The sequence below is a fragment of the Scyliorhinus canicula genome, chromosome 11 (genome assembly GCF_902713615.1).
Source record: "Scyliorhinus canicula chromosome 11, sScyCan1.1, whole genome shotgun sequence".
In the NCBI taxonomy this organism is placed as follows: Eukaryota; Metazoa; Chordata; class Chondrichthyes; order Carcharhiniformes; family Scyliorhinidae; genus Scyliorhinus; species Scyliorhinus canicula.
The window spans coordinates 125,851,011-125,878,421 of record NC_052156.1 but is presented as its reverse complement, the minus strand read 5'-3'; the positions used below and the strand labels follow the sequence as shown (position 1 = coordinate 125,878,421).

Below are 27,411 nucleotides of genomic sequence, written 5' to 3'. Positions count from 1 at the left end.
TTATCCGACAGCTGCCCCTTCACAGACTCGGTATCTTCCTCTCCTATCACCCCCGGCATATAATCCTCTATTCACGTCGGCAGCACCGTCGCCAATATCTTTGCGATCACGTTCAATAACAAAATCAGGCAGTACAATCCACACTGCCCCAGGTCCTTTGGGGGGTACCGGTGAGGGGGAGACGTTGGGCGGGGGAAGGGGAAGAGTTCCCCATTCTCCAATGATTCATTGCTCATCTTAACTGAAAGGGGCCCCAATTCCGAACCAAACTGCACTGCGATTGCCCTCGGCAGCTTACCTACTTTCGGCTTCCACCTTAGCGACCCGTGCGCTCAATTCACATCAGGAGGTCGGTCAAAGACCTCCTCTCCCACCAACTTCTGAAACATCATCACATATTGTGTGGCCTGCATTCCCTCGATCCCCTCAAGCAGACCCACAATCCGAAGATTATACCTCCTCGGGCGATTCTCCAAATTCCGCCACCAATGAAGCCAACTGATCCTCGTGGTCAAGACAAAGGCTCCTCCACCTTCATGCTGCGCCTCCAACCTTTGCTCCACTCTCTCTATGGCCGCCCGGATCTGCAAGGCCACCCTGGCCAGGTCTTCTGAGGCCTCCTTTCTCCACTGCTCAAACTTAACCGTCAGGAACTCCACCAACTATTCGGTGGACCACAGAACTCTCTGCCATCTTTCCCTCTGTCGTAGTTCGTGAGATCTCCTAGTCTGATTGTTGCCCCATACGAGTTGTACTCTTCATTTGATAGGCCCCAGACATGCCCAACTGAAGGAGAATTCTTAGTCCCTTATTCTTAAACCCTTTCCATCTGCATAACTTCTCCCGAAATGGGTGAAAAGAGCCAAAACAATTCTACTTCGAGCAGGAGCTACCTAATTCAACCACTCTCACTGTGGCCACCACTGGAAGTCGTGTGGCAGAGTTTCAGTTATATTCCTGAATTTGTGTTTACAGACAGCAGGGTAGCACAATGGTTAGCCCTGTTGCTTCACAATGCCAGGGACCCGGGTTCAATTCCCGGCTTGAGTTACTGCGTGAGTTTTCTCTGGGTGCTCCGGTTTCATCCCACAGTCCAAAGATGTGCGGGTTAGGTCGATTGGTCACGCTAAATTGCCCTGTAGTGGCCAAACATTAGGTGGGGTTGCTGGGTTACGGGGATAGGGTGGAGGTGTGGACTTAGGTAGGGTCCTCTTTCAGAGACCGGTATAGACTCGATGGACCGAATTGCCCCCTTCTGCGCTGTCAAGTCTATTATTCTGTGACACGGTGCGTACTTGCGAAATCCATGGACTCTGTCTTGGTTGTCTTCGTCATTTACTCTGTCGTGTGGTGAGTTTGACCACAGCTCGCCTGTTACTTCATATGTACCTTATACTTACTTTGAATGTTAAACAAGTTGTAAATTGTTTTTATCTTTCTGAATTTATAAAGTTTGTTTTTATTTGTTAAAAACCTGTGGAATCTTTTGGCTTTATTCCAGAGGCACCTGTTTTGAATCTCAACCTTTATCTATCTTAAAGAAAATATTGGTCCCTAACCAGATCCTACCGTCACCCACCCATCCCAGGGTCTGGCCAGGGCTCGTGACAATAGAACCATAGAATTCCTACAGTGCAGAAAGAGGCCATTTGGCCATTGAGTCTGCACCAATCACCTGAAAGAGTACCCTACCTAAGCTCACTCGTCCTCCCTAGCCCCGTAACTCCACCTAACCTGCACCTTTGGACCATAATGGGCAATTTAGCATGGCTAATCCACCTAATCTGAACTTTTTTGGACTGTGCGAGGAAACTGGACCACCCAGAGGTATCCCATGCAGACCCGGGTCACCCAAGGCTGGAATTTGAACCCGGGTCCCTGGCGCTATGAGACACTAGTGCTAACCACTGTGCTGCCCCTTAAAACGGTAAAGATCAAAGTTGAACAAAAAATATTTTCTGTGCGAATATTCTGTGAGAATAGTTTCAGAATTTGAAACTTTGGGTTAAGAGGATTCATTGGAGGCATGGAGATATGGTGGAGGACTAGCTGAATAGCTCTTACAGAGAGCTGGCATGTATATGACTATTTGATTGGTCTCCTGTGCTGTTACCATTCTATGATTCCCATTCACAGTTTTATCACTGTTCAGGTTTTCTATTTTATTTTTAAATGGCTTTCCGTCAACACACAAATTATTTTTGTCATCTGTTCAACATACAATAAACTGCATATTTAATTACCAGATTCTCTAAGAATCAAACAAATCTTTTGAAGGTATTTGACACTTAATTCAGTCAGTGCCGATTGACATTCAATGTTGACTTTGCCCTTCATTGGATAGTGATGCATTAATATAACAATCATTAAAGTTTGTAATGTAACTCCATGACTTTGGGATCCTAGTTGTGAGTCAGCTGTAGGAAGAATTGGAACTACAATACTCTGCCCTGGTGCTGATCCATGTTTGTTTTTGAACATGGTGTGCCCATTCGGTCACCGGAATCATGCCTATATTTGGTAGTGATGGGGAGGGAAAATAGAAATGCCATTGACTTGTTTTGTGCTAATTGTTGGGGGAATTTGTTTTGTTTATGACAATACAAGTTCATGAATGCTGAAGTTTTCATAATTCATAAATTACTGACCTAACTTGAAACATTCGTACAATATCCAAATATTAACATTGAAACCCAATCTGATCTTTTGGAAGTGACACAATAAGACTTTGACCTTATAAAAATTAACGTGACTATGGATGTGGGAGATGATTGGGAGTTAGTAGTGATATTGGACCCCACTGTGCCCACTGTTTGCTGCAGCTGAACAGTGGCTGGGAACAAAACAGTAATTATGTTTTTGTTTGAAAGCTTAATGTGCCATGAGGGAGAGCAAATGTGTTCCTCCCAGTTTCACCAACACCCCTGAAGGCTGCTGCTGACTCATGACCGGATGTCTTCTAATGCTCCACCTCCCTCTGTTGCCACCCAGAATTTGTCTGAATCTAATCCTCGTTGAGATAAGTGGCCTGAAATTGAATCTTTTAAAATGGACGTGCTGCCTTTGGAGTTGCAACAGTTGCTGCTATTATGCCCAAATTACTAAAATGAGGCCCAAGGTACAATTTGGTTAATCACCGTGCCTCCTGTTTTAGGCATGATGGCCTGTGCACTATTTGTTATACATCTAAACAGCCGTAATCAATTTCTACAGTGCCTTGTTTTTCAAAAGCTCCTCTGATAGCAGTGAAATTGCCAAAATTGAATAGAGGTATATTGGCCATTGTTACTTCTTGGACTTTGCCGCAAATCTAGCCCAGACTCTTGACATCAATAAGAACATCTGTCTTTGGGTAAACTGGTCCGATGTCTTCTCATCAGACACCAAATTTAAATTCAACCAAAAATTATTTAAACTTTAATGAAACCCAGTTTGGGCAATGGAGTGATATCAGTGTTGCGAGCTACTTCACCACAAGGAGAATTATCCTCAAAGCACTGTTTTGCAAAGCATCCTGCAGTCAACGTCAATGAGATTAGCAGAGGACTGGGAGAATACTTGGTTTGTTTGAAGAATGGTATTTGACATGGGTGATCTATAGAAAGTATGAGTTAGGAAGTTAAAATGGAAATTAAAATAGAAAATGCTGGTCATCTGAAATCGGGTTTCGAAGAAGGATCTGTGCCCAAAATATTATCTGCTGTTATCTCCACAGATGCTGGCTGTGTTGAGTTCCATATTTTCTGTTCTAATTTCTGCATTATCTGCATATTAATATCTAATAAGATCTAATATCTGCAATGTAATTTTATGTTTGGTGAAAATATCATACTGAAGTTTCACAGAAGACATGCATTTGAATTTGGATATTCTGCTTATAATTAAAATACCCGTCTTCCAGTGTTAAAGCATCCTCCAGTCCCACAATCCTCAGGAGTAAGTGCTCATCTAAATTCTGGCCTTTAGAGCATCCCTGATTTTAATTGCCCTATCATTGGCGTTCAGCCACTGAGGCTCGAACCTCTAGAATCCTTCCCTAAACCCCTATGCTTCTTTGCCTCCCTTTTCTTTAAGACGTTCCTTTAATCTTCATGACAAATTTTATGGCTTGCTGCAATAATGTTGCTGATGTAGTGGTGTTAGTTTTAGCACAAAGCTGTTGTGAAGTACCTTTATTCTTGCATATTATGTTAAAGTTTGGGTGTAAACATGTGTCTATGTATGCGCGCGCGCACATACACACACACACACACACACACACGTTTTTGTACTTTGTTTTGATTGCATTATGGTATCTAGCTTTCTCCACACAAGATACTTGAATACTGCTGATCTTTTCCCCCAATACTGGAACAGTGAGGGGGAAGAAAACGTCTGGATTTTTCCTGTGCAGCCATCATTTACTTTGTTCCCAGCATCAAATGAAGATGTCATCACTTTTCATTTGCCATGCTGATGTCACTTCTGTTCTTAATAACTTGCAGCATTACGGCATGATATCAACTAAAAAATATTTTTAAAATAATTTTTTTTCTCAATTAAAGGACAATTTAGCGTGGCCAATTCTCCTACCCTGCACATCGTTGGGTTGTAGGGGTGAGACCCACACAGACACAGGGAGGATGTACAAACTCCACACGGACGGTGACCTGGAGTCGGGATCGAAACCAGGTCCTGAGGCAGCAATGCTAAAAACTGAACTAAAAACATTTACAGGAACATGAGCTGCAGAATTAGAGAATTTCTTGGAAAATCTATGTCGAACTACATTCTAGTCTGAATTTGTACAATATTGTTAACATTTTGAATGGATATCAATATTTCATAAGTTTTAAGTCAATTGCAGCCACTGCTTCAGGAACCAGCAGTTTTATTTGTTGCAAAATGCCAATAGATTTATTAGGCAATGTCAAATATATTTTGAGATTTTATTTACATACAGGACAAACAAGATAGTTTGGTTCTTGTCAGTGAAAGGTGTGGTCTAACTTTTGTACACTAAATATAGAAGCTAAGATAGCTATCTAATATTTCATTTAAATGAGTTGATGTATTTTGATTAGGAAGGTCATAATTTGGGTGGAGGCATCAAGCACAATAGGGAGATCATATTCTCAGTTTTCGTTATTATTTCCTGTTCTGTTTTGTATTTGCCACCCTGTTACTTTCACTTTGCTGAAATACAGTATTCCACCACCCACTTGCATTGACTTTTATTAGATAGATCATGGGCCTTGAAGGTGATCTTCGGCAGGCAGTTCAGTTGCAGGGGAAGGCAACAGAATAGAGCTCTATCTTGATCTCACCAGTGTCCACTTGTAGGAGGGGTTGCTGGATAGGGATCGGGAGAAGAAACCGTGGACAGATTTCCTTTGCCAAATTTGGATGTTGGGACCAGCTGTAGAACCCCTACTAAGATTGACTGACTTTGCATGCATTGGTGATTGTTTTTTTTTTCCAGATTCAATCTCTTGGCACTTTAGCATTTTGCCTTATCCTTTGAGAACTGAAACATTTATTTACAAAGTTGATGTCATCAATTGCTATCTCAGCCTGTTAACATAATTCATGTTGTAAATTACTTTGATGTAGTTATTTTTCATCATGAGTGGTAGCGGGCCCAAGCAGCAGATCACAGTTGTAAAAGCAGAAAATGCTGAAAAACTCAGCAAGTCTGGCAACTGCAGATTCTTAAACAGCGGGGTCTCATTTCCCTCTTCGATCCAGACCCTGTAGTATCAATGACCAAAAATAACTTGGGTACAATTTCCACAAAGGGCAGTGGGGTTAGTTTCCTCATCAACACCTCTTGGTGCTCAGAAGTGGCAACCGTGATGAATTATTGTTCCCTGGATCTCTAATGCTTGACTGTGAAGTGCAGACCCTATTATCTTCCACGGGAGTTCACTTCTGTCATTGTTACAGTGGTCTATATTCCACCCCAGGCGGAGGTGAAGAAGGCACTTGATGGACTGTTCATGGTTATAAATAACTTTGAAACAAAATACCCAGAGACCTTGTTTATCGTGGCCAGCTGTAGCCATCTGGGATGGCCACTTACAAAGTAAACATGGACACTTGCAAAGACTCGAGGGAAATATGGCCAATATAGGATTCGGGCAAACCCAGAGCCTAAATGTATATTTGCTAACCGCGAACCAGCCAGTATCGAAACCACTAGCCGATTTGCATTCTAATGACCCATTTCCCAAGGCAAAGGACTTGTACTCGGGTCCCAGACACATCGGCACCCCTCCCATCACCCAGGAAACCCAAACAGCCAAGGTCAATGACCGCTTAGAACACGCCCAGCCATCAAGGCACCCGCCCCTTTATTGGCTCAAATCAAAGGCAGTGATCAAAGCCTGCCAAATTATTGGGTCCAAAACGAAGGACCACTCAAAAGAGTGCGAAACCCCAAAGGATAAAGAGAGACACTGCCATGTGTTCGATCTCTTTGGCCCTGACACACCGACACTCTTCAGCCCGGCCTATATATGAAGCCAACTGCAGCACCACGACCAGAAGCAAGTTCAAGATCAACGATCGCTACCAGACGGATGAGCACAGCAGAACCTAAGTTACCTCTCCAGACCTGGCCATTCCAGATCTGAGCAACGGCCTTGTTCCTCTGCCAAAGCCGCGTGCCTGAAGGTTAAGTACAGGTTGTTGTAGTGTTAGGTGTAGCTTAGCTTGTAGTGTTTTTATGTTGCATGTGTGAGTTAATCTTGTGTGTAAATAAACTACCATTGAACTTGAACTAACTGACTGGTTGTTGGGTCTTTGATCAATATCTGGTTGAACCTTGTGGTGGTATCATCGGATACCTGGCGACTCTGAAAAGCAGTATTACTCTATATTAAGAAGGGCAACATTATTGGCATCTCCGGTGCAGAATCGGCAACAGCTTTTAGTGACGCGGGTGGGGCAGTATTCCATTCATCAAAATTGACAACACAGCGATTTTTGACCAGGAGAATCTCAAAAGTGTATTTCCAAAATTTTACCCACACACACAAGATAGACAAATGGGTGGAAAGGGGTAAAATAATAAGGATTAAGGTCAAAAGATAAAAGTCCTTGCTTGATATGATTTCTTTAGTGCACTTTGTTTGGAGTATGAGTTTGGATTAAAGTTTACAGCCTGTAATCACCCTCTTTGCAGTTTATCAGTATATCCTACTTGCAGCTTTTCCAGGAGAGGCCCCTGGCTTCACATCAGTCTGTTCTGCAGGGAGTATTATCAGATTCTTGATTCTCCTTGCATAAGCCTTTTCTGCAGAGAGAGTTGGATCCCACAGTGGCATTTTGGTGAGAATTCGCTGGTTATTCTTGGAGAAAAGAGTGGGAAAAAGAGAGGCCTTCTCTCTTAGCTGCCAAAGCGAAACTGAAAGCTCTTTAGATCTCTGAGCCATTTCAAGGGGAATAGATCCAATTACCACCTATTACTGGGAAGAGCACCGTCTTTTAGGTCTATTCATTGGCCACCAGCCAAATCAGTCAAACCAAGTCATCGCTGTTGTCAACCAATCTGCAATCACCAGGGTAAATCAGCACAACCCTTTCTGGATTCTTCTGTTTGAATTAAAGGCACAGGCCACTTTCCTTCAAGACACATGTCCATTAATCAAAAATGTCACAGAAAGAAAATCAAAGAAAGGGGAAATAAGAGAATAGACAGGGATCAAATAGGACGAATCATTACAGGTGCTTCAATGCAATTGTGATACATGTAACACTTAGGGTTTCTATACAGTTTCCACTCCACAGGTGTACTCTGGCTGAAAGGTCTTACAGAGCGATCTTTCCCTATTGCGCCTCTGCCGCTGGCTGCCCCAAGCTTTAGTGCATCCCTCAGCATGTAGTCCTGAACCTTGGAATGTGGCAGTCTGCTGCTACTCTGTCATGGGCAACTATTTGCACTGGAAGACCAATTTTAGCCAGACCGAAGAGTGACTTTCACCAATCTACAAGCATGATGATCCTTCAGCTAAAGTTGACGTTTATATTGGGGTGGGCCCCTGGGAATAGCCTGTAGAGCACAGAGCCTTGCATCACACAACTGCTCAGGGTGAACCTTGACAAAAGCCATTTTTCTCCGGACCTTTTTTGTCCAGGCACATTCCAGAATGAGGTGCCTAACAGCCTCTTCCCCACCAGAGTCACCTCGAAGGCAATGTGTAGAGACTCTGGGCATGTAGGAAGGATCTGACGCGGTGGACCGTTTTCACCACCAAACTACATCTTAGTGCTCATTTGAGGTGATGAAGCATTCTACCCAATGACTGACAGTCTCCACAGGGACAAATCCAACACGATCCATCATCTCTTCTTGCAGGGACCATTACGTGCAGACCATGACCTGATGGACTTGTGGTCAAAGGTGTTTCTCTGCCTAAACCTCTGGTGGTATAGCATGGTCCAACTACTTGGAGCTTTCCACAGCAGCATGGCCAGAACATCCTTCACAACACCGGGAACATCCTTCACAATACTGGGAACAAGTAAAACCTCATATCTAGTGACACCTGGTGTTTGCTTGATGAGGCTTGACACACAGCTTGATGCAGCCACACACAAAGGTGGCCATCAAGCTGAAGTGATGTTGGACATGTTTATTCCCTCTTTTATCAAAAGGTTTGTACACTGTGCCACTGAAACCGCGATCCATTTTCAATCTGCAAATAGGTGGAAGATGGCTCGGGTGATTGTCACAGCGAAGGAGGAATAGGTCAAACCTGTGCAACGTACAGCAATACGAAGAGTGCCTCACATCTTGGACTAGGTTCTTAACCCACAATGGAAAGGGAGCATTGCTCCCACATGCCCAGTTCTTTTCTTTGACCATAGTTTCTCACGTCTTCCAGTTTCTAGCCTCCGTGCCATATGATGCTTATCTTCATCACCTTCAGACAGACGTGACTGTGAAGGGAGAAATGATCAGTTAGCCCAGTTCCTAAAGAACATGGCCTCGCTCTTGCCATGATTTCAGAGATCAGTTTGAAAAGGTCTCAGATGCTCATCAGTTTGCGCACCGACAGTGGTTCCGAGCTGAAGACAGTGCCATTGTCCATATACAGGGAGGCTTTGACCAGTGTGTCTCAACTGCCTTGCATCATCACTTCCCTTATTCCTGAATGCTTTCTGGTAGACTCAACAAAGGGCTCTGAGCAACATAAGCAGGACAAGGGAGAGGGGGGCAGCCCAACCATTCCACAAGACTTCCTCCAACCGACCAAACTCACGTTTCTTGGCTTCGGCAACAATATCCTTGTTAGCTGTGGCTTTATACCCGTTTCTGACCCTGATCTCTTGACATGCTAGGTAATTTCTTGAATTGAGTCATCTGATTGGGTTTCAGTGCCTTATCAGACCATCATAGCTATTCAAGACTATCTGCTTGTGGTCATTGCCTGCTCTCAGCAGGGAGTCTCCAGGTGTATACTAGCAATGGATGTAATATCTGAATCTTGATAAGGCAAGAAGAAAGCCATTCATGCATACAGAGAGGTCATTGTCTACAACAGCGTTAATAGACAATGGGCTGGACTCTCAGATTTTGAGGCCGAGCCAACGGAGCACAAAGAAAATTACAGCACAGGAACAGGCCCTTCGGCCCTGCCAGCCTGCGCCGATCCAGATCCTTTATCTAAACCTGTTGCCTACTTTCCAAGGACCTACTTCCCTCTGTTCCCCGCCCATTCATACATCTGTCCAGAGGCATCTTAAATGATGCTATCATGCCCGCCTCTACCACCTCCGCTGGCAAAGCGTTCCAGGCACCCACCACCCTCTGCGTAAAAAAACGTTCCACGCACACCTCCCTTAAACTTTCCCCCTCTCACCTTGAAATCGTGACCCCTTGTAATTGACATCCCCACTCTTGGGAAAAAGTTTGTTGCTATCCACCCTGTTCATACCTCTCAATTTTGTAGACCTCAATCAGGTCCCCTCTCAACCGCCGTCTTTCCAACGAAAACAATCCTAATCTACTCAGCCTTTCTTCATAGCTAGCACTCTCCATACCAGGCAACATCCTGGTGAACCTCCTCTGCACCCTCTCTAAAGCATCCACATCCTTCTGGTAATGTAGCGACCATAACTGCATGCAGTATTCAAAATGTGGCCTAACCAAAGTCCTATACAACTGTAACATGACCTGCCGACTCTTGTACTCAATACCCCATCCAATGAAGGCAAGCATGCTGTATGCCTTCTTGACCACTCTATCCACCTGCGTTGCCACCTTCAGGGTACAATGGACCTGAACTCCCAGATCTCTCTGTACATCAATTTTCCCCAAGATCCTTCCATTGACCATATAGTCCGCTCTTGAATTAGATCTTCCAAAATGCATCACCTCGCATTTGCCTGGATTGAACTTCATCTGCCATTTCTCAGCCCAACTCTGCAATCTATCTATATTTTGCTGTATTCTCTGACAGTCCTCCTCACGATCTGCAACTCCACCAATTTTAGTATCATCTGCAAACTTCCTAATCAGATCACCTATACCTTCATCCAGATCATTTATGTATATCACAAACAACAGTGGTCCAAGCATGGATCCCTGAGGAACACCACTAGTCACCGTTCTCCATTTTGAGACACTCCCTTCCACCACTACTCTGTCTCCTGTTGCCCAGCCAGTTCTTTATCCATCTAGCTAATACACCCTGAACCCCATACAACTTCACTTTTTCCATCAACCTGCCGTGGGAAACTTTATCAAACGCCTTACTGAAGTCCATGTATATGACATCTACAACCCTTCCCTCATCAATTAACTTTGTCACTTCCTCAAAGAATTCTATTAGGTTTGTAAGACATGACCTTCCCTGCACAAAGCCATGCTGCCTATCACTGATAAGTCTATTTTCTTCCAACTGTGAATAGATCCTATCCCTCAGTATCCTCTCTAACAGTTTGCCTACCACTGACGTCAAGCTCACAGGTCTATAATTCCCTGGATTATCCCTGCTACTCTTCTTAAGCAAAGGGACAACATTAGTAATTCTCCAGTCCTCCGGGACCTCACCCGTGCTCAAGGATGCTGCAAAGATATCTGTTAAGGCCCCAGCTATTTCGTCCCTCGCTTCTCTCAGTAACCTGGGATAGATCCCATCCGGTCCTGGGGACTTGTCCACCTCAATGCTTTTCAGAATACCCAAACCTTCCCCCATCCTTATGCCGACTTGATCTAGAGTATTTAAACATCCATCCCTAGCCTCAACATCCGTCATGTCCCTTTCCTTGGTGAATACTGATGCAAAGTACTCATTAAGAATCTCAACCATTTCCTCTGATTCCACGCATAAATTCCCTCTTTTGTCTTTGAGTGAGCCAATCCTTTCTTTAGTTACCCTCTTGCTCCTTATATAGGAATAAAAGGCTTTGGGATTTTCCTTAACCCTGTTAGCCAAAGATATTTCATGACCCCTTTTAGCCCTCTTTATTACGCGTTTAAGATTTGTCCTACTTTCCCGATATTCCTCCAAAGCTTCATCAGTTTTAAGTCGCCTCGATCTTATGTACGCTTCCTTTTTCATCTTAGCTAGTCTCACAATTCCACCTGTCATCCATGGTTCCCTAATCTTGCCATTTCTATCCCTCATTTTCACAGGGACATGTCTGTCCTGCACTCTAATCAACCTTTCCTTAAAAGACTCCCACATTTCAAATGTGGATTTACCCATAAACAGCTGCTCCCAACCCACGTTCCCTAGCTCCTGCCGAATTTTATTATACTTGGCCTTTCCCCAACTCAACACTCTTCCTTTAGGACCACTCTCATCTTTGTCCATGAGTATTCTAAAACTTACGGAATTGTGATCGCTATTCCCACAGTAATCACCAACTGAAACTTCAACTACCTGGCTGGGATCATTCCCCAATACCAGGTCCAGTATGGCCCCTTCCCGAGTTGGACTTTTTACATACTGCGCTAAAAAAACTCTCCTGGATGTTCTTTACAAATTCTGCTCCATCTACGCCTCCAACACTACATGAGTCTCATTCAATGTTGGGGAAGTTAAAATCTCCCATCACAACCATCCTATTGCTTCTACATTTTTCAATAATCTGTCTACATATTTGTACCTCTACTTCACGCTTGCTTTTGGGAGGCCTGTAGTAAAGTCCCAACAATGTTACTGCACCCTTCCTATTTCTTAGCTCTACCCATATTGCCTCAGTGCTCGAATCCTCCAGCATGCCCTCCTTACTCACAGCTGTGATATCATCTCTGACCAGTAATGCAACTCCTCCACCCCTTTTACCTCCCTCTCTATCCCTCCTGAAGCATCTATACCCTGGGATATTTAGTTGCCAGTCTTGCCCTTCCTCAACCAAGTCTCAGTAATACCAATAACATCATGTTCCCAGGTACTAATCCAAGCCCTAAGCCATCTGCCTTACCTGCTACAATTCTTGCATTAAAACAAATACACCTCAGACCACCTGTACCTTTGCTTTCATCATCTCTTCCCTGTCTACACTTCCCCTTAGTCACATTGAGTTTATTATCTAGTACCTTACTGGCTTTAGTTGCTGCCTCTTTACCGACCTCTAACTTTCTAATCTGGTTCCCATCCCACTGCCACATTAGTTTAAAACCTCCCCAACAGTGTTAGCAAAAGCTAGGACATTGGTTCCAGTGTTGCCCAAGTGTAGACCATCCGATTTGTAATGGTCCCTCCATCCCCAGAACCGGTTCCAATGTCCCAAAAATCTGAACCCCTCCCTCCTGCACCATCTCTCAAGCCACGTATACATTCTGACTATTCTTGAATTTCTACTCGGACTGTCTCGTGGCACTGGTAGCAATCCTGAGATTACTACCTTTGAGGTCCTACTTTTTAACTTATCTCCTAACTCCTTAAATTCTGATTGTAGGACCTCATCCCGTTTTTTACCTTTATGGCTGGTGCCTATATGCACCACGACAACTGGCTGTTCACTCTCCCCCTTCAGTATGTCCTGCAGCCGATCTGAGACATCCCTGACCCGTGCACCTGGGAGGCAACATACCATTCGGGAGTCTCGTTTTTGACAACAGAAACGCCTGTCTACTCCCCTTACGATTGAGAATCCATAATGTGGTGCTCCACAATAGGAAAAGCGGTGCAAATCCCTCACCGATTCCGTTACCGGTGAGGGACTAGCACCGGCACCGAATGGAACATGCGGAGAATCGACGGGTTCCAGGCCACGCATATGCAGGGCCAACAAAGCTGAAGCCGTGCAAGCCTACACCACCACAAGTTGCGCCGGGAAACATTGCGCTGGCCGTTCTCTCTCCCCCCCCCCCCCCCCCCCCCCAGTCCTCGCAGAAGCCCACCGGCCGAGTGTGGCGACGCTGGATTCTGTCCGTAGCCGGCACGCCAGTATCCCAACAGCTGGAACTACATATGGCCCGCGCCGTCAGGAACTCGGCCCATCAGGGGTTGAGCATCGCGCAAGGGTCGGCTGATGACTCGGCAACGGTGTTGCGACTGCGCCCGCCACACATCCCGATCTTGCTGATTTGGAGGGGGTGGAGCATTGCGAACTGGCTCCTGTCCTCTTTCCGGCATGGAGGACATTCTCCACCCGATTGCTGATACCGATTTCGGCGTCAGGCTATGGGGAGTTCCGCCCACTGCGTCTGGTGGTGAGCCACTGCCTTAGTGACATATCCTAGTGTGCGTGCGTGACGAGGGATATTACAAATGCCTTCCACATCATCAATTGTTTTGGACAGCGAAACAGAGTTAACATTTTGAGTCTGTATAACTCTTGAAAAAATTATTCCCAAAAACTTTATATAACAAAATGCATAATGTTCATTACATACCCAAATTAGTAAATGAAGAAAAATTTTTCAAGAACTCCATTCCAGTGAGTTGTAATTCTCAAATGTGGTGTTCGAAGGTTGATTATGAAAACAAGTTTGATTCCTAACAAAAGGTAATGAAAATCTGCAAGCTCTTTAGCTCACTGGGCTAAATCGCTGGCTTTGAAAGCAGACCAGGGCAAGCCAGCAGCACGATTCGATTCCCGTAACAGCCTCCCCAAACAGGCGCCGGAATGTGGCGTCTAGGGGCTTTTCACAGTAACTTCATTTGGATCCTACTCGTGACAATAAGCGATTTTCATTTCATTTTTTCATAATATCCTGCAATTTTTAGAGCAAATATTGTTTTCACTAAAAGGTTTCTCAAGAAATTCCTTGCATTTATATATCCCTCTTCCCGACTTCAATGTCCCAGAGCACTTATCAATCGTTGAAGTACTTTGGGAGTGCAGATATTGGTGTAATACAAGAAAATCATGATCCAATTCATGTACAAGGTCCCACAAACATCAATGAGATTAATTTTTTTTAAAAAATAATTTTTATTGGAATTTTTTGAAAAATATATATCAACAAAACAATAATAATAAACACCCCCCGGCACCCGTAACAACGCACGTAACAAACTCCCTTCCCCCCCCCCCCCCCCCCACCCCCAAAGCCCAATAAACAACAGAATAAATTAACAATAAGCAAGTTAACTTAAACACTATCCCCCTAAACCCCCCCCCCCCCCCCCCCCCCCGGGTTGCTGCTGCTGCTGACCTAGTACCTTATCGTTGAGCCAGAAAGTCGAGGAAAGGCTGCCACCTCCTGAAGAACCCTTGTACCGACCCCCTCAGGGCGAACTTGACCCTTTCCAACTTAATGAATCCCGCCATGTCATTAATCCAGGTCTCCACACTCGGAGGCCTCGCATCTTTCCACTGCAGCAAGATCCTCCGCCGGGCAACTAGGGACGCAAAGGCCAAGACATCGGCCTCTTTCGCCTCCTGCACTCACGGCTCCACCCCAACCCCAAATATCGCGTGTCCCCAGCCTGGCTTGACCCTGGATCCCACCACCCTCGACACCGTCCTCGCCACCCCCATCCAGAAGTCCTCCAGTGCCGAGCATGCCCAGAACATATGGGCATGGTTCGCTGGACTCCCCGAACATCTGACACACCTGTCTTCGCCCCCAAAGAACCTACTCATCCTAGATCCGGATATGTGGGCCCGGTGCAGCACCTTGAACTGGATGAGACTAAGCCTCGCACATGAAGAGGAGGGGTTCATCCTCTCCAGGGTGTCCGCCCATGTCCCCTCCTCAATCTGCTCCCCCAGCTCCACCTCCCACTTAACCTTCAACTCCTCTACCGACACGTCCCCCACCTCCTGCATTACCTGGTTGATGTCAGACACCTTCCCATCCCCGACCCACACCCCCGAAAGCACCTTATCCCTTAACCCCCGCGGGGGCAGCAAAGGGAACCCCTCCACCTGTCGCCTAGCAAACGCCTTGACCTGAAGGTACCTGAACATATTCCGCGGGGGGAGCTCAAACTTCTCCTCCAGTTCACCAAGGCTCGCGAACCTCCCGTCAATAAACAGGTCTCCCAACTTCCTAATGCCCGCCCTGTGCCACCCCAGGAACCCGCCATCCATGTTCCCTGGGACAAACCGGTGGTTCCCCCGCTGCGGGGCCTCCACCGAGCCCCCCATTTCCCCCCTGTGTCGCCTCTACTGCCCCCAAATTTTGAGGATGGCCGCCACCACCGGGCTCGCGGTGCACCTCGTTGGAGGGAGCGGCAACGGAGCCGTTACCAGTGCCTTCAGGCTCGTGCCTCCACGGGACGCCATCTCCATCCTTTTCCATGCTGCCCCTCTCCCTCCATTACCCACTTGCGTACCATCGAGACATTAGCCGCCCAATAGTACTCGGAGAGGTTGGGCAGCGCCAGCCCCCCTCTATCCCTGCCTCGCTCCAAAAAGACCCTCCTTACCCTCGGAGTCCCATGCGCCCAAACAAATCCCAGAATGCTGCTGTTCACCCTCCTAAAAAAGGCCCTCGGAACGAAAATGGGGAGGCACTGAAACAAAAACAAAAACCTCAGGAGCACCGTCATTTTAACGGACTCTACTCTACCCGCCAACGACAACGGCAGCATGTCCCACCTTTTAAATTCCTCCTCCATCTGCTCCACCAACCTAGTAAAATTGAGCTTGTGCAGAGTCCCCCAGCTCCTAGCCACCTGAACCCCCAGGTACCTAAAACTCCTCACTGCCCTCTTTAGCGGGAGCCTACCAATCCCCTCCTCCTGATCTCCCGGGTGCACGACAAACAGCTCACTCTTGCCCAGGTTCAATTTATATCCCGAGAAACTCCCGAACTCAGCAGGAATCTCCATCACCTCCGGCATTCCCCCCACTGGGTCTGCTACATACAACAGCAAGTCGTCCGCATACAGCGGCACTCGGTGCTCCTCCCCACCTCGCACCAAACCCCTCCACCTCCTCGACTCCCTGAGAGCCATGGCAAGAGGCTCTATTGCCAGCGCAAAAAGCAAGGGGGACAGGGGGCACCCCTGCCTCGTCCCACGGTGGAGCCTGAAGTACTTGGACCTCCTCCCATTTGTCGCTACACTCGCCATCGGGGCCTCGTACAGCAATCTCACCCATTTAATAAACCTCACCCCAAACCCGAACCTCGCCAACACCTCCCACAAGTACCCCCACTCAACCCTGTCAAAGGCCTTCTCCGCATCCAATGCCACCACATTCTCCGCCTCTCCTTCTGTTGCCGGCATCATTATCACATTTAGCAGCCTTCGCACGTTAGTGTTCAGCTGCCTCCCCTTCACAAAACCCGTCTGATCTTCATGTATCACCCCCGGCACACAGTCCTCTATTCTAGTGGCCAAGATCTTCGCCAGCAACTTGGCGTCTACATTCAGCAGTGAAATCGGCCTGTATGAACCGCACTGCAAGGGGTCCTTATCACGCTTCAGGATCAGGGAGATTAGTGCCCGAGACATCGTCGTGGGCAGAACACCCCCCTCCCATGCCTCGTTAAAGGTCCTGACCAACAGGGGGCCCAGCAGGTCCGCATATTTCTTATAAAATTCAACCGGGAACCCATCCGGTCCCGGCGCCTTCCCCGACTGCATGTGGCCAATCCCACAGACCAGCTCCTCCAACTCGATCGGCGCCCCCAGTCCCTCCACCTGCTCCTCCTGCACCCTTGGAAATTGGAGCCTGTCCAAAAAATTCTCCATTCCCCCTCCCACCGCCGACGGCTCCGACCGGTACAGTTCCCTATAGAAGTCCCTAAAGACCTCATTGACATCTGCCCCCTGCCGCACCACATTCCCATCTCTATCCTTCACTCCACCAATCTCTCTAGCCGCGTCCCGCTTACGCAGCTGGTGCGCCAGCATCCTGCTCGCCTTCTCTCCATACTCATAGACCGCTCCCTGCGCCTTCCTCCACTGTGTCTCCGCCTTTCTGGTGGTCACTAAATCAAACTTGGCCTACAGGCTTCGCCGTTCCCCCAGCAATTCCTCCTCCGGGGCCTCCGCGTACCTCCTATCCACACTCAACAGCTCCTCCACCAGTCTCTCCCTCTCCCTCCTCTCCCCCCTCTCCCTATGGGCTCGGATGGAGATCAGCTCCCCCCTAATCACTGCCTTCAGAGCCTCCCACACCATCCCCACCTGGACCTCCCCAGTATCATTGACCTCGAGGTACCTCTCGATACATCCCCGAACCCTCCTACACAACTCCTCATCAGCCAACGACCCCACGTCCAGACGCCAAAGCGGGCGCTGGTCCCGCGCCTCTCCCATCTCCAGATCCACCCAATGTGGGGCATGGTCCGAAATCGCAATAGCCGAACATTCGGCCTCCTCCACCCTCGGAACCAGTCCCCTGCTCAAAACAAAGAAATCAATGCGGGAATAAACCCTGTGCACATGGGAGAAAAAGGAGTACTCCCGAGCCCTCGGCCTCCCGAACCTCCAGGGATCCACTCCTCCCATCTGGTCCATAAACCCCCTCAATACCTTGTTCGCCGCTGGCCTCCTGCCTGTCCTTGAACTAGAACGATCCAGTAGGGGGATCCAGCACCGTATTGAAGTCTCCCCCCCCCCCCCCCCATGATCAAGCCCCCCACCTCCAGGCCAGGAATGCGGCCCAACATACGCCTCATGAAAGCAGCATCATCCCAATTTGGGGCGTACACATTAACCAACACCACCCTCTCCCCCTGCAGCTTACCGCTCACCATCACATATCTGCCGCCACTATCAGCCACAACCTCAGACGCCTCAAATGCCACCCTCTTCCCCACCAGGATTGCCACCCTCCGGTTCTTCGAGTCGAGCCCTGAGTGGAAAACCTGCCCCACCCACCCCTTCCTCAGACGGACTTGGTCCGCCACCTTCAGGTGGGTCTCCTGGAGCATGGCCACGTCCGCCTTCAGCCCCTTCAGATGCGAAAACACCCGGGCCCGCTTAACAGGCCCATTCAACCCCCTCACGTTCCACGTAATCAGCCGGATTGGGGCACCCCGCCCCCCCTCCCCCGTCGACTAGCCATAACCCATCGACTGCTCGCCCCAGGCCATCACCCATTCGGCCCGTTTCCCACGACGATAGAACCTCACCCTGACCCCCCCCGAACTCCTCCCTGGCCAATCCAGCAGCAACCCGGTATTTCTTCCCTCCCTCTCCCCCCACCCCCCCAGGCTAGGACCCCTCCTAGCCGCGACTCTCCCTCCACTGTACTCCCGTGAGCCAGCTGACTTCTGCTGACCCCGGCAGCTCCCGCTCTAACTCCGACCCCTCCCGATATGAGGTCCCCCCTCCTCCCCTGCATCAGCTCCTGGGCACCGCTTCAGCGCGGGAAACCCGGTCTAATAACCACGGCCCTCGCCACCAGCTCCACCCCCTCGTCCCGCAGCGCGGGAAACCAGAGAAAAGCCCGCGCTTTCACACTGCCCCACCCCACCAATGCAGCTCCCAAACCGCAGTCCCAACCCAACCACCAACTCCGTACAAACAAAGACACAGATCAACCACAAACCCCAGTACCCCCCTCAGAACACAGAACCATAACCCACATCGTCTGAAAGCGAGAGAAAAACAAACAGAATAACCCGCTACAGCATAAACAATGATCCATGAATAGAATAGAAAAACTCCCACAGCCCCCAATCTCTAGTTCGAGTCCAGCTTTTCAGCCTTCACAAAGGCCCACGCTTCCTCCATCTAGTAGTGATGCCGGTCCTTGTAGGTGACCCACAGGCGCGCAGGCGGCAACATGCCGAACTTCACCTGCTTTCCATGGAGCACCGCCTTCGTCCGGTTAAACCCAGCTCTCCGCTTGGCCACCTCCGCACTCCAGTCCTGGTAGATACGCACTACCGAATTCTCCCACTTACTACTCCTCACCTTCTTGGCCCATCGGAGAACACACTCCCGGTCACTGAACTGATGGAACCGCACCAGCACCACCCGCGGGGGTTCATTTGCCTTAGCCCGCCTGGCCAGCACTCTATGGGCCCCCTCCAGCTACAGGGGCAGATGGAAGGATCCTGCCCCCACCAGCGAGTTCAACATCACGGCCACATAGGCCGGCAGGTCCGACCCCTCCTCGAGGCCCAGGATCCGCAGGTCTTCCTCCGTGACCGAAGCTCCATCTCCTCGAACCGATCTTGCCACTTTTTATGAAGCGCCTCGTGTATCTCCACCTTCCCCACGAGGGCCGAAACCTCCTCCTCGCGCTCAGAGGCCTGCTGCTGCAACTCCAGTATCGCTGCACCCTGGGTTGTCTGGGTCTCCAGCAGCTTACTCGTCGTCACCTTCAGGGATTCCAACAACTCCCCTTTCAGCTCCGTGAAATAGCGCAGATGGCCGCCTGCTGCTCCTCAGCCCACTGCCTCCACTCCTCAGGGGCTCCACCGGCCGCCATTTTGTCCACCTTCCCCCGCTTTTCCAGGGGAGCTGCTGCCGTTTTTCTCCTCGCCCCACTTCGAGTCCACACCATAAATCCCGGGGGGTTTTGCTCCAGACCGCTTTATCCACCGGGAATCGTCGAATCAGCGCCGTTTGGGGCCTTTAAAAGAGCCCACAAGTCCTTTTAAAGCGGGAGCTGCCGAACGTGCGGCTTAGCTCCACATAGCCGCAACCGGAAGTCATCAATGAGATTAATGATGACAACGTCTGCTTTTGTTTGTTGAGGACTAAATGTTGCCCAGCACATGAGGTGAACTCCCTTGTTCTTTTTCAAATAGCGATGTTTACCTGAGAAGCTGGTTTAACATCCCATTTGAAAGATGGCATGTCCCAACAGTGCAACACCATCTCAGCCTTAAACTGATTTACTAGCCTAGATTCAGCTTGTCTCTGAATTTTACGATTTAATGACTTGGAAGAATGCTGCCATACAGTCAAGGCTGAGATCAACGGCAGAAACATGTATTTCTTAATCAAGTAATAAATTTGGCCTTTATAAGAATAAAACACACAGGCTCTTGTGCTGATTTCTTTTGCAGCACTGAGACCCACGTTCTCGATTTTTATTTTTCTAAAATATACCTTTCATAAAATTTGTTGAAATACATTGTGTAACATTTTGAATTCAAAATTACTGAAAGTGTAATAGAATTGGTTAGTACTGCTGCCTCGCAGCGCCAGGGACCAGGGTTCAATTCTGGTCTTGGGTGACTATGTGGAAATTGCATGTTCTCCCTGTGTCTCCGTGGATTTCCTCTGGATGCTCCAGTTTCCTTCCACAGCCCAAAGATGTGCAGTTTAGGTGGATTGGCCGTGCTAACTTGCCCCTTATAGTTCAAAGATGTGTAGGCTAGGTGGATTGGCCATGAGCAATGCGCGGAATCACGAGGATAGGGCAGGGGCATGGCACGAGAGAGGGTGCTCTTTTGGAGGATTGGTGCAAATTCAATGGACCGAATGGTCCCCTTCTGCACTTTAGGGATTCTATGATTCTAATTCAACTTTTCTTCAAACGTGTTCCTCTTTGAGGTGTTCCAATGCAATTTCAATACTTTTGATATTCATAATGTCCATTCCATGTCAGGCATACAGCCCAGGGGGCTGTGTACAGTTTCTATTTCCTGGGTGTACTATGGCTGAAAGGCCTCGAGGACCTGAATATGCTGAATGCAAGAAGTTTGCACTGAGATTCCTACCTAATGGCTTCCAGCTTTTTCATTGTTGAAATAAACACTAATCAAACTATTAAACCATGAAATATACCTGTTCCTTTTTTAAAAAAAACTTCGATTTTATTATTTTCTAATCAATTTGATTTAATATTGCATTCAACTAAAAAGCTAACTTTCAAAATATTTTAAAAGTATAAATGACAAAACAAGGTTTTGATTGGCTAACAAGCTTTAGTGGTCCGGAAAGGAGAGTCGAAAAATGGTTTATTTCCACAAGGAAAGTACATGGAATGATCCTAGTCCCAGCCGGACAACTCTTCAGCTCGTTTCCTACCTGGGCTGGCTTTCATGGCAATTAATCAACGAGCCCGCTAAAGGGTCTCTGCCCCTCAGCGGGGGTGCTCGTATTCCATGAGGCTCATGGGGAGTTTAATTGGCCTGGTCTCGTGGGGGTTATAACACAAGCTTAAAAGCTATTTTGTAAAAAAACACTGACCAGCAGAGCAGTGATGATTGACACTATAATTGTATCAAGAGGAAGGACCTGACAGCAAGACACATGGGCTATCCTGCATGGTCAGTAGTCCTTTGTTTATTAAAGTGCCCCTGAATCCTATTATTTCAATAACTTTTGTGCTCCTAATACTGTAATCTCAATTGCTGAACACCAGTACCTTAAATAAAATTAGAAAATACTGGAGAAACTCAGCAGGTTAGGCAGCATCAGTGAAGAGAGAAACCCAGGTTAACATTTCAGGTCTGTGGGTTTCAGATCTGTGGTTAAACATTTTCTGTTTTTATTTCAGATTTTAGCATCCACTGTGCTCTGCTCTTTCCTATGAGTATCAGTTTTAGGATAGATTGGTCTGAAGCTGCCATCTTTCAATTTTAAGATGGTTAAATTTGTGGAGTGTAATATTTGTAAGAACGTTTGAGACCAAGACCCTTTATAGAACATTGCCAGAATATTTCATTTGAAGTTTGGAAGGGCAGTACAATTGCAGAAACTGAAAGCTTTACTGAACAACATATTCTGTCTCTCTTGCAGATACATTGGACCAAATTAAAGACGCACCCAATCTGCCTGGTAAATTTTCATTTTATGATCATTTATTAAATGTGAACAAAGCTTATGGTGTCAGGTGGTCTAACTTCTGGCAGGACAGAAGAATTTAAGAAATTGGAACAGGCGTGGGAATTTGACGTTTTGAGCCTTCTGATCTTCCTCGTGTTCTTGTACGATCTCCAGGCCCCTTGATTCCCTTGGTGCCCAAAAGTCTATCACTCTATGACTAGCTCCCTAATTTGAGACTCTGATCCCTTACCCTAGAATTTCCAGCCAAGGGAAGCATGCTCTCAGCAACAACTTTGCCGACCCATTAACAATTTTACATGTTTCAATACGATCACTCTAATTCTTGTAAACGCCTAACTCATTCATTGCAATCTGTCCTCCTATGACAGTTTCCTCATCCCAGAGGTCAGTGTGGTGAACCTTTGTTGCATTCACTTCCCGAGTTAAGAAGACCAATGCTGTATACAGTGGTGTGGCCCAACCAAAGCCTTATGTCATTGCAGTGGGACTTCTTCACTCTTATACTTCACTCCCTTTGTTAATAAAAGTCAACATCCCATTTTGTTTTCCTAATTGTTTGTTGACCTATGTGTTAACTTTGATTTTTTTTTTCCATAATACTCATGCCACTCTGCCAATATTTTCCAGTCTCTCCATTTAGAAAATTGGATAACTTCACACTCATCCACTTTGTAGTTCATCTGCCATGTTCTTGTCCACTCGCATAACCCATCTAAATCATTTTGCAGCCACTTTACGTCCTCTTTGCAGCTTACTTTACCACCTAACTTAGTTTTGATACAGGCCATCGCTTATCTAAATCATTGATATAGATTGTAAATAGCTACGTTCCAAGCACTAATCTTTTGCAGTATTTCACTCGTTACTGGCTATAAATCAAAAATGGACCTATTCTATTGTGTTTTCTAACAATTAACCAATCCTCAGGCCATGCTAATATATTACCCCTAATCTCTCAAACCCTAATTTAGTACAACTACATGTGCTTATTGAATGCTGTTTGAAAATCTAAATAGACTATATCTACTGGTTCAACCTTATCCTACCTGATTAGTTGCAAAAGTTGTAACAGTACTGGCAAACAAGATTTTCCTTTTTTTTGAGCTGTATTGGTTCTGCTCATTCATATGATGGTTTTCTGAGTACCCCGTTATAAGGTCCCGAACAATAGGTTCAGGCGTTTTCCCTAATACTGATGTCAGGCTGATTATATATCAATTTCCTCACAGTGGTTCCCCCATTAGTTACTACTGACTGTCATTCCATGTTTTCTCTCACTTTTCTTGAACAGTAAGGTTATGTTTTCTACCTGCCAATCCAGGACCTAGGGAATTCTGGATGTTCAAAACCAATACATGGACATCTTTGCACCCAACTCTTTGACATGTCTAGGTAATGAGTTTCTGGGGATTTATTGGCTTTTACTTCCAGTACTATTTCTTTACTAAACTTACATCCTTCAGTTTTTCATTTCATGAGACCCTTGCTTCCCCATAACCTTGAGAATGCTTTTCTCTTCTACCATGTTTATCATTGCTTATCTACTGTCATATTTTGTAAGCTTGTTTCCCAATCCACTTCAGCTGATTCTCCCCTTCATATATACATAATTTGCTTTGTTCGGGCTTTGAACTTGACTAAATCACTCTCAAACTCAATATAAAATTCATCATATGATCACTTTTCTTCAGGAGCTCCTTTATGACAAATTATTCCTGTCTCACTACACAATACCAGATCTAAAATAGCCTGCCCCTGAGTTGGCCCCTTAAAATATTGATCCAGAGAACTACCTTGAATGTTTCCATGAACCCGTTCTCCACAGTTTCTGTAAATTTGGTTGGCTCAGTCTAAATGATGATTAAAATCCCCTATGATTATCATATCTCCTTTGTTGCATCCTTCCTCTAGTTTTCTGGATTATACTCTGCCCAACACAATTACTGGTGGGGAGAATTTAAACTACTCCCATTATTGTTTACTGCCTCTTGTTATTTCTTAGCTCTATCTGAATTGATTCTGCATTTAGATTTTTCCAAGCTAAGGTCTATTCTGTTTAATTCATTATCCCTTCCGTTATTATTAGGAGACCCCTACACATTTGCCATTTTTCTATTTCTTCTAAAAATCAAATCTCCTGGGATATTCAATTCGCGACTTCGACCATTGCTCCTCAAGCTTTCTTAGTAGAGCTACATTGTTGGTTCTATCTATATCGGTGGTTTCTACGTGGACCATGGAAACTGCACTCTCCCCTTTCCACTCTCAAGTTCTTCTTTAACTTTAACCCTGACACCTATCAGCCAACAAAACTAATGAAACTCCATACAAGACTGTGTGTTCTCTAACTATACTGACCATATCACCTCCACATTCCGTTTCACTTTCCCCCTACTTGAATGGCCACTTGAACCATTGGCCATGGACTATTTGTGCATCCACCCTGCGGACCTTGCCCAATCCACACCAGCAGTAACAACCTCATATCTGTTGTATGAGAAGAATGGCCCAGGCTCCTCCACCACTGTATGTGGGGTCCCCTTACCTATCTAACTCAAAGCCTCCTGTTCCTAACCATTAACCAGGCCTCCACCACTATATAACCAAAGGTTTGTGACTGCCTCTTGAATCTAAGTACCCAGATACGTCAGTACACCCTCACTGATCTGAATGAACAATTCTGAATGAACTCCGTTTCCTCAAGGTACAAATATTTACAGTAAATGTGGTTGCGTAGGATCACTAGGCTGTGCACAAACTCCCATATGCTGCATTGTACACCCACTGCACTGCCACCCCTATCTAAACGTGTTTTATTTATTCAATTAATTCACGTTTATGTATTTAATCACTTCATTTATTTGTTATAGTTTAAATGCAACGTATACTAACTTGCAAACTTAACCCCATTGCTCCTCCTTGTGCTATGGTGTCATGTGGCCATCTTGTTTCTCCTCCTCTGTCATTCACATCTCTGTGATGGTGATCTGCGACACTTCTGTTTAAATACTTGCACTGTTTTGGTGCCCGTCATTCTCCTTACGACGTAGCACTACAGGAGTTAATACAGAAACCTCCCTATGAGAGGGGAAGGCTAATATGTTCATTATTTAGGGCAGCAATAACATCCTTATGGCTGAGAATAATTATTATGGGTGCCATTATCGTTTTTTTTCTCAATTAAGGGGCAATTTAGCGTGGTCAATCCACCTACCCTGCACATCTTTTGGGTTGTGGGGGTGAGACCCACGCAAACAATCGGAGAATGTGCAAACTCCACACAGACAGTGACCCAGGGCCTGGATTGAACCCGGATCAGCAGCACCGTGAGGCAGCAGTGCTAAAATCACTGTGCCACCATGCCACTCCTATGGTTGCCATTTCCAATCTACATGCTTGTAGTTTCCTTTCATGCTTTTTGTTAAATAGTTTGCAAAACCCTTTCTGCGTTTTAAGTGCATTTATCCATAGTCCAGTCTGCTCTCTAGGCAGTTGAATGAATAGACATATGTATATCTGGCGTGTTTTCATGCAGTCGATGTCCGCATGCAGCAAGACCTGCACAATACTCAGACTTGGGTTGATTAGTGGCAAGAAATCAATTATATCCTTAAGGCTGGGAATAATTATTGTGGTTGCCATTCTCGATCTTCATGCTTGTAGTTTCCATTACTGCTTTTTGTTACATACTTTGTTTGCAAAACCCTTTTTGCTGTCTCTTCATTCATTCATGGGATGTGGGCATCGCTGGCTGGACCAGCATTTGTTGCCCATCCCGGAGGGCATTTAAGAGTTCACCACATTGCTGTGGATCTGGAGTCACATGCAGGCCAGACCAGGTAATGACATCAGATTTCCTTCCCTAAAGGACATTAGTGAACCAGGTGGGTTATAACGACAATCGGCAATGGTTTTGTGGTCATCAGTAGACTTTTAATTTCAGATTTTAAAAAATTTAATTCAAATTCCACCAACTGCCCTGGTGGGATTCGGATCCGGGACCCCAGAGCATTACCCTGGGTCTCTGGATTACTAGACCAGTAACAATACCACTAGGCCACTGCCTCCCCCATTTTAAGTGCATTTATCCATAATCCAGTCTGCTCCCAAGGCAGTAGAACGAACAGATGTATATATTCCTGGGAGGTTTTCATGCAGTCAGTGTCCGCATGCAGCAAGACCCGCAGGATACTCCGACTTGGGCTGATTTGTGGCAAGAAATCTTTGCACCACACTGCAGCAAGTCGACGAGGCTTCTGCAACAGCACCTCACAAACTCTTGACCTCCTAGAAGGACAACGGCAGCAGACATGTGGGAACATCACCATCTCCAAGTTCCCATTCGAATCGCACACCAATCCTGACTTGGAAAAATACTCGCTGTTCCTTCATCAGCGCTGATTCAAAATTGTGGAAGGTGGTAGCAACAGCACTGTGGGAACACCTTCATCTTGTTGACTACAGCGATTCGCCATCTTAAGGGTGATTAGGAACTGGTAATAAAAGCCGGTCTTGCCAGTAATATTCAAGACCCGTGAATAAATGAAGGGATAAAAGAAAATGCCATTGATTGTTCTTTTGAGGTGAAACAAAATTTCAAAATCCTGGCAGGTGGAAACACCTTTCAATTCTCCTGCCATTTGTTCTTCTCCCTTATTCACAATTTATGTTTCATTATGTTAATTTTCAAAGTCTGTATATTTACATAATATCTGTAAATTCTTCACGACACCCTTAGAAAAATTGAATTTGATTATTTATTTACGTAGTAGACTTAAAATTCTTAGAGCAGTGCTTTGTGTGAGTTATTTTTTTCGCAAATTAGAAAAGTGTTCTCAGATGTAATGAATGAACAATGGAGATGCGTATCTGCAAAGAAGTTGTTGCTAATGATTGCCATTATGTCCTCTCTTAATATATTTGCCTCTTTCAGAATAATTTCTTTGCTGCTGACTTTGGAACCATTCTGAATGCACTCGCAGTAATGCAACTTAATATCTTTGAGTAATCTGATGCCGGTTGGCAAAGAATGTTTCTGTTATCTCTTGCTTCCAGAATATTCACCCTCCCACCTTTCCATTCTCCCATTTGATCCTTTCTTAAACTAACCCAGTTTTCTGGCCTCAAAGACCGTTCTTTGGTGATTTATTGGAGCTGTTGATCAGCATTTAGATGTGCATTTGAAATACTGCAGCATTCAAAGCTATGGACCAAGTGCTGGAAAATGGGATTAGATCAATACATGCTTGATGACTGACACAGACACAATGGGCTGAAGACCTCTTTCTAACCTGTAAAACCCAATGACTCTTTA

General features: G+C 46.2%; 1 protein-coding gene across 1 annotated transcript in view; it reads left to right on the top strand.

The window, feature by feature from the left end:
• uhrf1bp1l (UHRF1 binding protein 1-like) overlaps positions 1-27,411 on the top strand; it is a 180,509-nt gene that overhangs the window by 38,771 nt on the left and 114,327 nt on the right. The window contains 1 exon segment of the mRNA XM_038811302.1: positions 22,050-22,088. Coding sequence (XP_038667230.1) covers positions 22,050-22,088 — 39 coding nt within the window.